This window comes from Pungitius pungitius, chromosome 13, assembly GCF_949316345.1.
Source record: "Pungitius pungitius chromosome 13, fPunPun2.1, whole genome shotgun sequence".
Classification (NCBI taxonomy): domain Eukaryota; kingdom Metazoa; phylum Chordata; class Actinopteri; order Perciformes; family Gasterosteidae; genus Pungitius; species Pungitius pungitius.
This window is the reverse complement of record NC_084912.1, coordinates 15,121,116-15,135,759: the sequence shown is the minus strand read 5'-3', so window position 1 is coordinate 15,135,759 and position 14,644 is coordinate 15,121,116. Positions and strand designations below refer to the sequence as shown.

General features: G+C 42.9%; 1 protein-coding gene across 5 annotated transcripts in view; it reads right to left on the bottom strand.

The window, feature by feature from the left end:
- The window catches only part of LOC119214173 (regulator of microtubule dynamics protein 2), a 93,338-nt gene extending 89,334 nt beyond the window's left edge, over positions 1-4,004 (bottom strand). For 2 of the 5 annotated variants that reach the window (XM_062566430.1, XM_037465718.2), the window contains exons 1-2: positions 3,877-4,004; positions 592-1,019 (exon numbers count right to left, since the gene is read on the bottom strand). In XM_062566430.1, the coding sequence (XP_062422414.1) occupies positions 592-1,019; positions 3,877-3,987 (539 nt within the window). In that variant the 5' untranslated portion in view covers positions 3,988-4,004. Of the gene's footprint in view, positions 1-591; positions 1,020-2,133; positions 2,249-2,276; positions 2,557-3,876 lie in introns of those variants that run through there. The other 3 variants (XM_037465719.2, XM_037465720.2, XM_037465721.2) reach the window with 3 other exon arrangements.
- Between the last annotated feature and the right edge of the window lie 10,640 nt (positions 4,005-14,644).

Sequence of the window (14,644 nt, the reverse complement as noted above, 5' to 3'; positions counted from 1 at the left end):
CTGGTTTCATAGAAAAATACTGCCATTTTCAAAGAAGATTTTTTACGAGAGAATGAAACAGATTGAAGAGCTTTTGCCGGAAAAAATCCGTAAATATGACCACTGATAGAACCTGTCATTGGCGGACTATAAGGACGCGCGGATGGCCTCCAATTCACGGAGGGAGATCTCCACAAAAGCAGCAGGGGCGATGCACGGGACAAAAAAGTCTCTGATAAATAAATAAACAAACCAACAACTTCCACACACAAAGACGTCACTCTCTAGGTAACGTTGCTCTACCTCGTGTTCTGGAGGTGAATTGCTTTGCAACACGCGCAAGCCTTTTAGAACCCTGAATTGAAACGAATCCGTCGACACAAGACGCAGACGCAGAACCACGCCCCAGCCTGTAGCCCCGGACAGTGTGTGTGTGTGTTAATATTTGGGGTGTTCACTTTTTGTGGCAGTGTCTTAATCATGTAAACTTGAAGGAAGACTTTAAAATCTTAGACTTTATGTGTAATTCTAGGGGGGGTTGCAGCCAAGAATTGGGCCTTGCCCAGCAATTTAATAACACACATTATTGATGTTTTGAGAAATTGTACTCACCCTCCCTCACTCTCTGCTTCCTCTGAGCTCCGCGCGCCAGCTCTGGCCGCAGCGATGGCGCCCGCAGCCCTTTTCCGTCGCGTTGGCGTTGTCCTGTGGAGAGAGCTGGATCCCCTCAGCTCCTCCCTGACGTGGTCCTGCAGCGTCGGCAGGGCATTCTTCAACGACTTCATCTCCTCCTTTAGCTCGGACACACACTGGAGGAGGGCCTCGAGGCGCTGCAGCACCTCAGCCTGACCCCTGGGGAGACCTGGGCCATTCACCATCATCTCACCGGTGGCCTGTCCATTGAGGTAGTCCCACGGCCCCGAGGCGCTTCGCCTCGACCTAAAGCCCTGGTAAAACGCCACGGCCAAACCGATGCCGGCCACTCCAGCCAACGCTCCCAGGACCAGCGCCTTGCTGTCTCCCTGAGCCATTCTGCAGGCCTGTGGAGAACGGACAGAAATGAAAATGTGGGACTCGTACGGTGCATTGGTTAAAAAAAGATGACTTTGACAATAAATCAAAACATTATTTAGTCTATAAAATGCGATGAAATAGGCAGAAAACTATTTTCCAGAAAAAAGGATGATGCTTTGAAAGGACCAATGTACAATTCAATGGAAAGCTGTCCTCACATTCTGAAGTTGTTATAATAAGCAAATTCCTGGCAGGTTTGCTTGAGAAATAATTTCAAAAATGTCATTATTTAAAAAAAAGATTGTCTATTAATCGACTGTACCCCAGGATTGGCTAGTTTGAAAATGTACATAAAGAGTCTACTGGTTTCTGATTGTTTTTTATTTTCTGATTAGACTATGTGTTTGTAGTGCTAGTAATTGGTTGCTATGTGCCAATGACTGTCAATAGCAGCCAATTCTAACATTTTAAAAATGTAGTGAACAAAATGTAACCTGAAGTAAACTGAGACGTAAAGATAGTTAACATTGGATAGTTTAATAAACGTGTAATAACTGATATGAGATAGGAAATAGATCCGGGTCACATAGTGGTTGTTCACTTTTAACCCAATAACATAATGTACTGTGGACAGGAGCCTTGTACTCTGGTTGTTTCCTCACTGAGCTGAGCGAGAAGCACAAGGACACAGCGACGTGGGGCTTCTCTCAAAAGCAAACATAGTGTCTTTATCTCATGTTGTGTTAGCACATCGTTTTCCCAGTGTGTCCTAGAAATGTGCCACCTGTCGAAAACACATAACTTAGTACCGGCTGGCACTTTAAGGTGGTTTAACCTAGACTAAGATCTTTGCCTAAACATTGTGAGGCTTCTGGCAGCCTGAAGGCGAACGTCATGTAAACCTTAGGATGCAAGGCTGATGTAACATTAAGTTAATAAACTGAGAACCGGTTGTCTGAAAACGGACACTAGCTAAAGTTAGCTTATTTTAGCTTATTTAATCGGATCAAATCACACTGCGAGTGTTAGCTAGCTGACTGAGAAGCTAAAGTCAGGCAGACATTCCCACGGTCGAATGTCTCCCGCATGTGTCATCCTTGTTAACTTCGTAATGTCATTAGGCTTCAATGTCTTAATTACCTGGCAATGACAAAACCCTCGCTGCTAGCTTACGCGGTTAAAATACATCTAATACCACCTTTCAGCAATACAGAATCGCGACAAAACATTACATAACCGTGTTCATAACAAATAACAAAGAAATGGACATTTGGAGCCCGTACCGCACAGTTAAGAGTGGAGGAACCTCTGTGGTTTGACAGCTTACTGGTGCAGCCGCCAAAAGGCTCCGTGTGTGTTCAAGCGCCACAGTGAAGTGTTCCGTCCGCTGTGTAAATCTGTACAGTTTAAATGACTTACGTCTTACTGAAAGTGGTGCAAATAAATCTTCATCAAAAATCAACTGTTCGTTAAAATCATATTTTTTTTCTTTGACCTAAGTTAATCCTGTCCTGACCACCAATCATATAAGTGTCATCAAGATGCCACTTGATCACGTGATCACGTGCTGCCTCACTCGCTGTTTGGTGTGTTTCTGGCATGGACCCTCCCTCAAACCAAACTGATTCATGCATCCTAAAAACAACAGCATTTCCAGTAGTGTGGTCTGGAGTCGTTGATTGATCATGAATAAGGAACCCCATTCAGCGATCAAAAACTCAAAAGCCACAAACCTTTATATGTGATCTGGCTTAAATGAATCCCCTCCTTTATGTTTCATATTTTTGGTCATGAAAATAACCTAAAATCAATAGCTTTCAAAAAACAACCTAACCGTGGCAGCAAAAAAAGAGCCTTTTCTACATTACATTTCCTAATATTCTTTACATTTTTCAAATACTTCTGTGCAGACGTTTCCATATAACCACAATAACTCATTGAGCTGCACCTACCAGCAAAACTCAGCCTTGTGTGAGTGATTTACATGTGTATTGATTTTAATTCATATTGTGCTGTCTGAGGCTTGTTTAGTGCTTGTTCTCCAACACTACATGGACACAGGAAGAGGTACGACATTTGCAATGCATCATTGTTGCTGCCTTACATTTCTTGTTCCGCCAGTTACCCCTGACCTGCAGGAATGTAAGATGGCTTCAATTACCTCTTTCTTTCCATCTACTGGGTTAAGGCTCTGGGAAATATATCTTTATTCTGCAGAAGGATCTTTTCGAATTCTCCATTAGCTTGAGACTCATTATAATTGAACATATCCTGAAATATGAAAACAATTTTTGAGGTTACGCTTCCTATACAAGTTGAACTTTTTAGTAACTGCTTCTCGATCAGAACTACTTTCACTTGTATTCGTCCCACAGGATGTTTGCATACACTGTGAACTACAATATCCTTTCTAACTTGACCACAGTCCATCATAACTGAGACAACAGCTTTTGTTCTAAACTAAAATGATTAAGCGGCATATTCCTCAGATTGTTAAGCACCCTGCATTATGAAATGAATGCATAAGATAAGCTGCGATAAAGCATTTGCTCACTGTGCACATATAAGATTGCACTGCACTGTCATTTCTGTTTTTTACATTTCACCAACAGACATGTGGATCTAGTGTTGCACTCTAGTGTTACACTTTCAGCGATATCATCACAACGCGTGAGCAAATAATCAGTGAGTAAAGTTCAATGCGAGAGCTGCAACGGTGTCCTGTTGCATAATAACTGCAAGAACGTTGGATAATGACCACATTTAATGCCACTATCCATCAATATAAGTCATGAATGCCTCTAACATCAATAATCGTACACCAAACTATACACTTGCCATGCTGCTCTGAATCGTTATTCTAGTAAAACAAAGGAGACCTACCTCTACCAGAGTATCTGTGCAGTGAGCTTGGATGGAGGCAGCACTAGGATTTAAATGTTTACTAAGCACAAGTGTTATCACATCGACCGTGGACCTGCAGTGAGTGGCCATGCAGCCGTCCCTCCCTGGGTTTCTGTTCAAGTGTAAATGGCGTGTCATTTGGAGGACAGTTAGAATGACCAACTAGTGATAGACTTCATGTTAAAACTTTTTCTATATATATATATATATTTTTTTTTTTCATACATATTTTTTCACATAATTGTTGGATGCTCATATTTATTGTTTTATTAAATTCATTAGCATATATTTTTGGGTCACTTTCCCTCTGAAAACAATCGAGCAACAACAATGACCTTTTGAGTTAGTCCAGCGGGTCACATAAATGGGCCAATCATGCATATTGGACGCAGGTGGGATCTCTGAATGTTTTTTTTTTATCTCAGCCTGTAGCGAGGTAGACAGTCGGTCGTGCCTGGAGACAGGGGTAACCCAGAGCTCCATTGCATAATATGATGTAAGGATACCTACGTGCAGTTTCTCCCCTGCTCTCTGAACACGGCATTGTTCCCCAGCCCACAGCCTGCATTCTGCCTGCACAGGGAACAAAAAGCCCAGCTGAAACCAGGAGGCGTGACGGTACAAAAAAAAAAACATTGGTTCTGGATTGGCCTCGCAGACTTAGATATGGCGATAAGGCCGCCGCATTCAGCCATGACCTTGCTCCCAGAAGATAAGCAGATATTGTCAACACTATCGTTTTATCCACCCACGGCACATCTGCCCGAGCCCTCGCACCACGAGGAAAGACATCAAAGCGGTCTCAGACGTGCCCTTGTGCACAGAAATAAGCCCATTGTGGCTGTGAAACAAAACGATTGGAGAAGAATCAGAGTGTAATAAGGCATCACTATCAGGGCCCTACTGACAAACCACAGGGTGGAGTCCAGTCATTCCCTGTCAACTGTCTCCTCAGGAACTAACTTCTGTGACAGTTGCATGATGCATCTCCAGATTAAAGGCTCATTCAGACGTGAATGCATTGTGTAACAGAAGGCACAAAAGCACATGAGGAGTAGGGGAAGTCCAACTCATAGGCCTTCACTTCCTGATGTATATCTCAGCTGTCTGCACTCGGTGTTCTTATCCTTTAGGCGTGCTGCCAAGGAAACAGGAACTGTTACAAAAAGCAACATAAAATGGTGCAAAGTCGTTGACAGCAGTCATTATTGGAAGGCCTTGACAGGTGAGGTGAGCTGAGGCACCTCTGAACCATCAGAACTGTGATCCAAGCTCTTCCCTCAGGAACAGTTCAGCACATTGATTCCCTTTAACTACTAACTGAGGATGGCCAGTTCATGGGCACAGGTCTGGCCAAATACAGAAGATGCATGCTCGTTCTCCTGAGGGTGAACCAGGGGAGAGAAAGTCAAATGCATTCATTGACCCGAAAGGCCCATTTTAAACGACAGGGCTCTCGCAAATTCTGTTGGAAACTATTTTGATCTATTATTGGAAAGGCAACCACTACGACTCCTAAAGTGTTTCAGGCTGCAACTCTCAACATTGGCGCTGAACAGGTGACTAACCTGAAATCAGTGTGCATGTTTTTAGACAGAAGACGGTTCTCATCCGACAGTTTGCTCGTTTAGGAGAAGAGCTCAGTCCACTTGTGTTAGTACATCTATATATAGGTTAATGTATGTGCATAGTATAATAAATCATATATGTATAAACAAAGAACAGTTCATTTTAAACAGCCACTTATTTATATTGTTGACTAACATGGTTTAAATGACCCTGATCATGTGCCTCCATGTTTTAGGCACTGTATAGCCCTCTTCTATTGAGAACCTGGGGTTGCTTTCATTTACATTCACATTTGCTCACTAAAATCTCATTTGCAGCTGCTCATACTGTATATCAACGTTAAGTGTAATTCCATTTTGATAAATGATTAAGTAAATAATTAAATTCATATCAAGACAACTTGCTCGCTGTTGCTTTACTTTTTCAAAGCATCGTGTTCTCAGAGAAAGAAGCAGAGCAAGAACTGGAATTGTGAGAATAAAGCTGATTTGCATTGAGACAATGTGCTGTCTCTTTATTTTAAACACAAGGTCACGCATTCACCTCACCTCCCTTATTAAAATCCAGTTTCCCCTGTCTGACAGTCACTGCACCCTGGTGTGGCATACAAAAGACAGCAATAGTGAATGTGCTGAGACAAGAAAAGTGACAATGATGCAAGGGTTTGCAGCTCAGCAAAGAGTATCAGCGGCCTAAATCACTAGGTGTCCTAACGTCACTTACAGTAGCAGCCACACCCATGTAACCAAGTCATTATGTGGTCAGGTTGTTGTTGTGATTTTGTCTTTGACACACTGACAAATCTCAACACACACATTGTACAGATATGAGCTTATATTGGTGAGATTTCAGCTTATTGAATTTTGACAATTTTATTGAGAGTAACACTTTCCCAAATTACGAATCAGCATAAACGTTACAAATTTGTCATTTTTTTACATTATAATTGAGATAAGACATTTATATACAACTATCTAAGAATGTTTGCGGTTATGACTCTTACTACTCCCTGAAAAATCATGAATGCCGGGAAAATCTAAGACAAGCAGATTGCATCAGCGCCCTCTCTATGACTTTGTGGTTTAATGATTTCTTCCTTCCTTTCTGCAGTGACTCAGGGACACAATCATGTCATGTCATCAGACAGCCTTCGTGAGCAGATACACATCACGTACACGAACACATGGGGCGGATTTATATAAAGACGCTTGCCACTCACAAATAAAACATTTTGATTTTGTTTTTCCAAAATTCTGAAAAGCTTGAACACATAGTTCCATAAAAAAATGTTCACAATAACATCAATACATACCAGGCCCTTAACTTTGATCAGCCCTCCATGTCCTCTCGCTCCACTAAATAAACAAACAAGCTTGTAATTGTCTTCTCTAACAGAAGTATGAACTTTACCCTTAACATGGACTTTGAACTATAATACTTTTCTCAAGAAATGTGATCTTAATGACCATTACCATTCTTCATCTTGAATACATGTAATAAAAGACTGACTGAAATGGAAAATACCCTTTACAGTCCAACAGGGGGCGCCTAGAGAACAAGTATTAAGATTCTTCTGAGAGGATGGAGGACAGTGGATGAGCAGGATGTAACACACATTACAAGCAGAGAGTCTACTCATCGTCAACTGGTTTCATCACTAGTCTGCATCGACCGCTCCTTGTGGTTCAGGGCGGAATAAGCCCCAAATCCTGATAATCTGCTCGAAAATACACGTCCCGTTTAACTTCAACAGCACCAGACACTTTACCCAGCATGCATTTGTGAATGTGAGGAAAGAGGGTGGCGGAGGGGAGGACTTTAGAAGGTGGCGCGAACAGGAGGGAAAGCAGGAAGCAGCAAGAAAGCCTGCATGTCTTGGAGTTTTATTACCTTTTTCAGCCCATTATTGTCTACAGGTGGGTGGTTAACTAAATGCAGGTTGCATACATTCAATCACTTAATAACAGCAGGGAACGTTTGGAGAGTGAGGGGTGGGGGTCGGAACTCTACCTTGTGCACCATTCCAGTTAGTTTTAGAAAAGTGTTGGACTTTTCAAATTGTCTGTCAGGATTAAGCGCCTGTGACTTCCTCTTGAATGTTATGGCAATCCAACATTTTGAAATATTTTAGTCTGGAATTAAAACGGTAGCCCACCCGGCCGAGAGATGAATAGTCTGTTGTAGCACCAGGAAACACTGTTGTTGAACATCCATCAGCTCCGAAGAGCAACGGAATTCTCAGATTCTTTCTTGGTATTCTTTTGATCAATGTTTGATGTTTTCTCAAAGGGGGGAATTTGCGAGTGCACTGCAAATGAAAGCAAACTCCCTAAGATTACTAATGTGTGTGTGTGTGTATGGTCACACTGTTTTTCACAGGTTCCACAGGATGTTGGAGAGTTCATCGGCAGTAATGCTGTCCATTACCTGTCAGTGGTTAAATAGCTACTACACCCTGATGGAAAGCGCAGGTGCAGTTCAAATGGTGATTCATTGCTGAATTGGCTGCAAGCGGAGCTGATAAACCTCTTCAGAGCAAACAAAGGTGAAGTTGTTATGGTGAGGGGCTGTGTCACCAACTTACAGACAGTTCAGTGGGAGGTTGAGAAGATAGTTTATTATCCATGACACGATGAACAGCATCCAGCACAGGCGTGTATTGTCTGAGGCCAGTGAGGCCTTACAGGGGAAGTTAGCAAGACTTTGTTATTTCTAAGACGTGGGGTTGTTTAAGTTGCTGGAAGAACACTTTGGGTCGAGTAATATTGTGGTTCAGAAACGACAATATATTAAAAAACACGTCCATTCCACGTGGAATATCCATATTGCAGCTGAATGTAGGTCTAAACTTGAATCTGCAACTGTAAATCAGTTATAAGAATAAAAACATTTTTATTGTCTCTGTACCTAATTGGTTCACCAATCTCTTCAACTAATTTACCGCATGCACCAAAACTAAATGGGTTGTTACGTTTTGATTCATGGGGCGAAACAAAGTGAAATCCAAGGACATTCTGTGTCAAAACCTTCAATTAAACATCAATTCCCTCCCTTGTTTTGTCTAAGGTTCAGATTTCCTGTGTTTCAAGGGGATATGTTTGCAAACGAGCACGTATTTAATAAGCGAAACCCTCTCTTGAATATCTTAATATTACATTTCAGAAATGAATGGAACAGATTTGTCTTAAAATAAGCAATCAACGGTGGAAGCCTCATGGTCACATTTGCCCACACAGATTTTCCAGTGCAAAATTAGGGTTTTTATCCAGAACCCTAGTGTCAATTTTAATTTCATCCCTCAATGAGGGGGACTAAACAATCTGGCTAAACCTTTGATTTGATTAAAAGCTGTGTGGTAGTGCGCCTGCTTGTGTGGTGCATGCCCCATTGGACTTCACCCTCTTCCCACATCTCCACACCTCAAACATACTGCTGCTGCTGCTGATTTCACGGCCAACTTATTCTAAACTGCAGCTGGACGTCTTTGTTTTCACGGCACCGCGTTGCAATTCCAAAAGGCCGCTTGAATGCCAGAGATGATGAAAAAATACAAGGCAAACAGTAAACAACTCATCTTCTCCTTTCTTCGCCCCGAAGCTTAAATTTCTCATGTTTTTCTCTCCCAGGCTTTTACTCCTTACCCGTGTGGTCGCTGAGTCAAAGCCACCACAGTGGCAGAGAGGCCCAGAATAGTCGAGGGTGTGGAGGGCCAGCGGACTTGCATGTGGTCTGCAGAGCCGCATGCTCTGTAGTGTCTCTGACCCGTGCGCGGGCCTGTGGAATGGAGGCTGCTTCCTCGTGCATGCCAGTGGTCGGAGCCGGGCCTACACACCCTCAACTATTTCTGTCCTCTTCACTCACTCTTTTTGGTTTTCTCCTCCCTCCATCGCTCCCGTTTTTTCTCTCTCTCTCTCTCTCTCTCTCTCTGTATATTTCTCATACAGCCGCCTTTTAGAGGTTTAACAGAGTTGGAGATGCAGTGGGAGGGTACAAGTATGAGGGACGATGATCTTACCCCGACTCACTAGTGAGATGAATGTAAATATATGTTTTATTCTTCATAACCTAATTGCACATAAAATTTTACCATACACATCTGGTTTCCCTTGTTACTGTCGTAAACTTCTCTGTTGGAAAGAAAACCTTCAATTTAATGGGAAGATATGACACATGCAGTGAATGAAATGCACGATGCTATTTCTGGATTGAAAAAATAAAACAGTAAGCAGTATTGTTATAAAGGATAAACACACCCAGTGGAGTTAATCACAGCATCAGTCATCAGTGTGAAATGAAACAATAACACCGACATTCCGGGGGAGTTGCTGCTGATGATCACACAATTATGTGGAGCAGATTGAGTCTAATTTAGTGACTAATGAATGCTGAGCTCCCTCTGGGAAGCCTTAAGTTAACATGTGTTGTCTCTGGCTTTCTTTGCTGACTTTAATATGTAGTGTTCAGCAACACAAAGGACCATAGGAGTGAAATATTGCCTGTTTGTCCGGATACATTCCAGGCACCTTGTGAAGCACAAACATACAGACGCTCACTGTAGAAGAAATTCAACTGAACGCAGCCAGTGCTCCCAGTGCTCCCAGTGCAGCACTCCCCCTCGCTCTCCCACATTTACACTTACTGTACTTCAGGGGCATGGAAACATGCCAGCAAAGCCTACTGTATTAATCTACCGTGTATTACATACTGGGGGCCCCCTGTTTAGTGTTTACTGACCTATATCATCTACGCTGTCAGACCTTGACACACAGTGAAGAAAACCATGTGCTATCCATCCCCCATGACGCACCCCGGTCTTTCTTTACAGCTCACACGCTTCCGTTACATTTCAGCGTCCGAATGCTGATTGACGGACAGCCTCGGCCCCGCAGAGGGAGCGTTAAGCAGGCCCAGATGGGAGAGTCCGGCCAAGAGTCCGGGACAGTGGAGAGGGCCAGCGCCATCGGCCCATGCCAAATACAAAGCACATGGGAGAGGTGTGGATGGCCGTTTGATGTGCCCTGTGAGGAACAGGGATATCCAAAATGGCGTGTTACTGGCGTGTCTTTCTCCTCACCCTTCTTTTGAACTGGTGAGCTTGAGACAGTAAACTGTGACAGATACAATTTACGGCTGCTCGGAGAGGATATCCGACGGGTTGTTCTTGGACACGGGTGTCATCGCATCCCAGTGGCGAGCTCCCTCTGTGACCCCACTGACTGCTGAGTTTGAAACTCAGCTGCAGAAAAAGAGCCGGTTTAAAAATGAATCCCGGCACACCAGATGAATGATAGGGCAGTAAAAGTAGCAGATGTTATCGTGGAAAATTAAGTGTTTTTTTGTGTGGCCTACTCAAATGGAGGGTTAGTTTCAATAATAATCCCCTGCCAACTGATAACAACTCAGTGTCAACATTTTGAGGGGAAACAGACTAGAGGGTAAAATGTTTACCTCGTTGCCATGACAGTGTAGCATGCTATCACCCAAAGGGATGGGTATTCATTGCCGTTTAGGCCACTTTGTTAATGGTAAATTTTCTTATAGCGATTGACAAAAAATGCAATGCAAAGGCATGCTCTTTAATGCCATATAACTACAGCAAAAGGAAGTAATCCTTCATAACTAGCTTTGACCTTAAATAATCTATCTAAGGGATCAGAACCTCTCAGGGCTTTCATTACCTAAACCTTCAATCCAGAATATTGAATGCTTACTGGCAACATTAGGCAATAACCCCAGTTCAATGATTTGGAAACAACCAATTAGTTAACCGGCATTTGCCAGCTAATCAGCGCTGAGGCTTCTAATCAGCGTTCTCTTTGATGCTCTTTGTGGCTTTGTGGCCACACGCGCTTCGGGTCCAAGCTATCAAATGGCCTTCCTTTCACATGATCAGCTCTTTTGTGGCCTCTCCTTTGCCTCTGCCTCTTGCACACACTCAGTTCCACCGCACGCGCTCGGGTCTTTCTGTACTTTCTGTACACGCTCGCTGGCTCTGAATACAACAAAGCCCAAGGCATCCCTGGTATTTGTCTAGCCCCCGCAGCAACTCCCTCTGCCCCCCTGACACATACTAGAGTTTCTGAGGAGCGGGCCGTTATTACAGGCCTGATGCACAATCCTGTCTGAGCTCATTTTTATGTTGCAGTTAAAAGAAAACCAGGTTGTGATTGCGTGTGTGTGTGTGTGTGGCATCTCTTGATGTTGCGTTACGTGTGAAGTTGACTTCAGTTAGACTCAGACTAGTCGTCTGAGGAGGTGTTAAGTCAAATACCTGGAGTTTTCTTGCCCTCTGACGACAGGTTTGGACTTGGCCCTACTTTGTCAGCTTTAAGCTACGACGTCAGCTCTAATTAACAGTCTCTGCAGAAACAGTTGGGAAGTTGCTTTGCATTGTTATGCTCTTGTTGAAAAAAGTTGAAATATGCTTACGTGATCAGCGTCACGGATAGTGATCACTGCGATACTTCAGTTTAAAACCCACAGTTCATCAGGTGGTCAGTGCCCTTCTCGGGCCACAATATCAGGGCATCAGTGGTGGGGAAACGTGTGTATTGACTAGTGCGTTGTAGCACAGCGTGAAGTACTTGTTCTTGAATGTGTATGAATCTGTATCTGTTATGTGTGAATAGGGAGTTGTTAGCTGATACCACAGCTATAAAACATTTACTATTTAAAAATGTAAGAATGAACACACCTCTGGAATATGCCCTTCATTTTAGATGAATAAAAGTCACTACTTAAATGAGGACCTCCATTAATTAAACGACAATACCACCTAAATCTCAAACTTCTTAAGTACAAAGTCTGGAGCTGCTCTGTGAACAATGCACTGGAGTTGTTCATCACTAATTGAATGTTGTGGCTGTGTTAAACCACAGGAGGAACAGGTATGAATTTTGAAAATTGGTGTCTATGACTCTATCTCACTTAGGGGAAAAAAATAAAATTGTCCAGTTTCTCAACATCAAATGACACAAGGCTTTATCTCTTGGTAAAAGAAATGTTAAAAGACAAATGAATATGGTTCATTTTGGGAGTGGGGTCACGCTGAGTTCCATCCAACTGTTGAAATCCAAAGTAGACCAGATGGTATATCTTTAAGTCTTCCTGTGCCGCTCTGCCATTGCGTGCTCAGGGCTGTTTGGGAACCAGCTTGATTGAGGGATGCGTGCCATATATATATATATATATATATATATATATATGGAGCTGCCACCAACTTCAGCAACAAGGCCTACAAGCAACAATCCTAAAGAATGTGTTTATAATTTAAAATGGTAAAACTAAGCAATTTTATGAGAAGTATGAATGCGATCAACTTAACCAAAGTGTTTTTTAAGTCGGCAGCTGGAAACCGCCAATGCTTCTAATGAACTGAGCCTTTGGAAATAATCTCACCAGATGTTATCAAGCACATGACTGTTGCTGGAAATGAAACCCTACATACTTATATCAAAAGATGGGGGAAAGTAGCCAACACACACTCATTCTGATACTGTACAGTGCTGCAAATTACTCCCAGAGATCATAAATACTCATTATATTGACATTATCAGTTCAGTTAAATTAAATCAAAGGGATAACTTTCTGTCAGTTATTTTGGACTCTTCACAACCGCTCATTTTCCTATTTTTTCAAAAGACAAAAAATAATTTAAAGCATCAGCCACAAACTGAAGATATTTCTTTGCTTTTTCCTTGGAATTTTATTTACTGACCAAATGGATAAGACCCTTCATGGACCAAACTGAAGCGGCCCATGAATTCCCAAAGGACACGCTCATGGAGGAAAACAAGAAGCCATCATTCGATCAGATTAGAGTTAAGGGGACAACGTGGGTTTCAGTTCAGAGGTCGTTCCCCTCCCAAAGTGGTCATGCAATGACCACGTAATGTTCTCCAGCCTCGCGACTAGAACTGAGCAGCTATTCACCTCGTGCTCGTATCTCACAAGGAATGCTGAATAGATTTCCTTATGCGAGCCCTGAGAAAAGAGACGAGGGTTGTTGCTTGATAATTGCATCCAAACATCAGTTTACTCACATTATCACCTCACATGAAAAATAATGATATAACCGCTGCTATGTACATTCCCCAAAATCCAACATGGTGGAGCCTGTTCTTCACACCTGGAGAGCATTTTCTAATGTGGAGCAGCATGTGCCAGCGGCTGAAGAATGAACCAATGATCTGCTAAGGACACCGTTCGTACATTACTTTGTGTCCCTCGGGCTGCATGAAGATCTCCAGCAGCACAACGTTCGGTAGCCTCCTCCCGGCCGATGGTGGGGAAACCACTCAGGTTCAGTCCACCAGCTGGCCTCGGCTTCACCCGGCTAACTGGTGTCCTGCTTCTTTCACTCTTCATGTTACGGGCAGCCTGCCAACTCTCATGGACATAATGGCTCTTTTGGTTGTGGATGAGGCAGGACAGAAGCCGGCGGAAAGGGACAGGCCGCAAGCTGATTGCGAGATTGCGGCCTGTGGCAAAGGCGAGTGGAATTCCGGGCTGAAGACTCCTCGTCCAGGGACGTCTCAGACTCGCTGTCTTTCCTCGGATGTGAGCCAGACATCGGCACGCTAGTGAGGATGTGGTCAAATAGGAAGGAGAGTAACTCCATGGTTAAGGAGAAATCCCCCACTGACACTCTTACCTTATCATCAATCTCATCCTTTCAAAGCGTTCCACAAGTTATTTTGGGATGAGGTGTTACGCACTCAGTTATTTCCTCAAAGTTTGTCCTGTGACCGTTTCTGTGAGGCCGTGCCTCTGCTGGCACTGAACAGTTGATGTTTGTACGCCATCATTGTCATCTCTGCCGTTTGGGATCATTCTTAAAGATATTTTGGCAAATGTGTTAGCAAACCCTTTAAGCAAAATTAGCATTGCTTTGTCGTCTTGTTTCATTTGCAGCTCAACATGCATAAGCATAATGACATAATGGCCCCCCTCCTTTTAGATCTGAGCTGAAAAACGCTGAAAATGTTGATGAGTCTATGACGTTTTTTCACAAAGAGTGATCTTTTTCAGATTACATGATCATTTGAATCACCATAATACAACAATGTCACTGAGTTGGCTATCTACCGGAATTAAAAAAAAATAAAAAACAGAGATCCTCTTGCTATCTGAGACCAACATGTTGATACAACTTATTTAAGAGATAAAAAATATATAC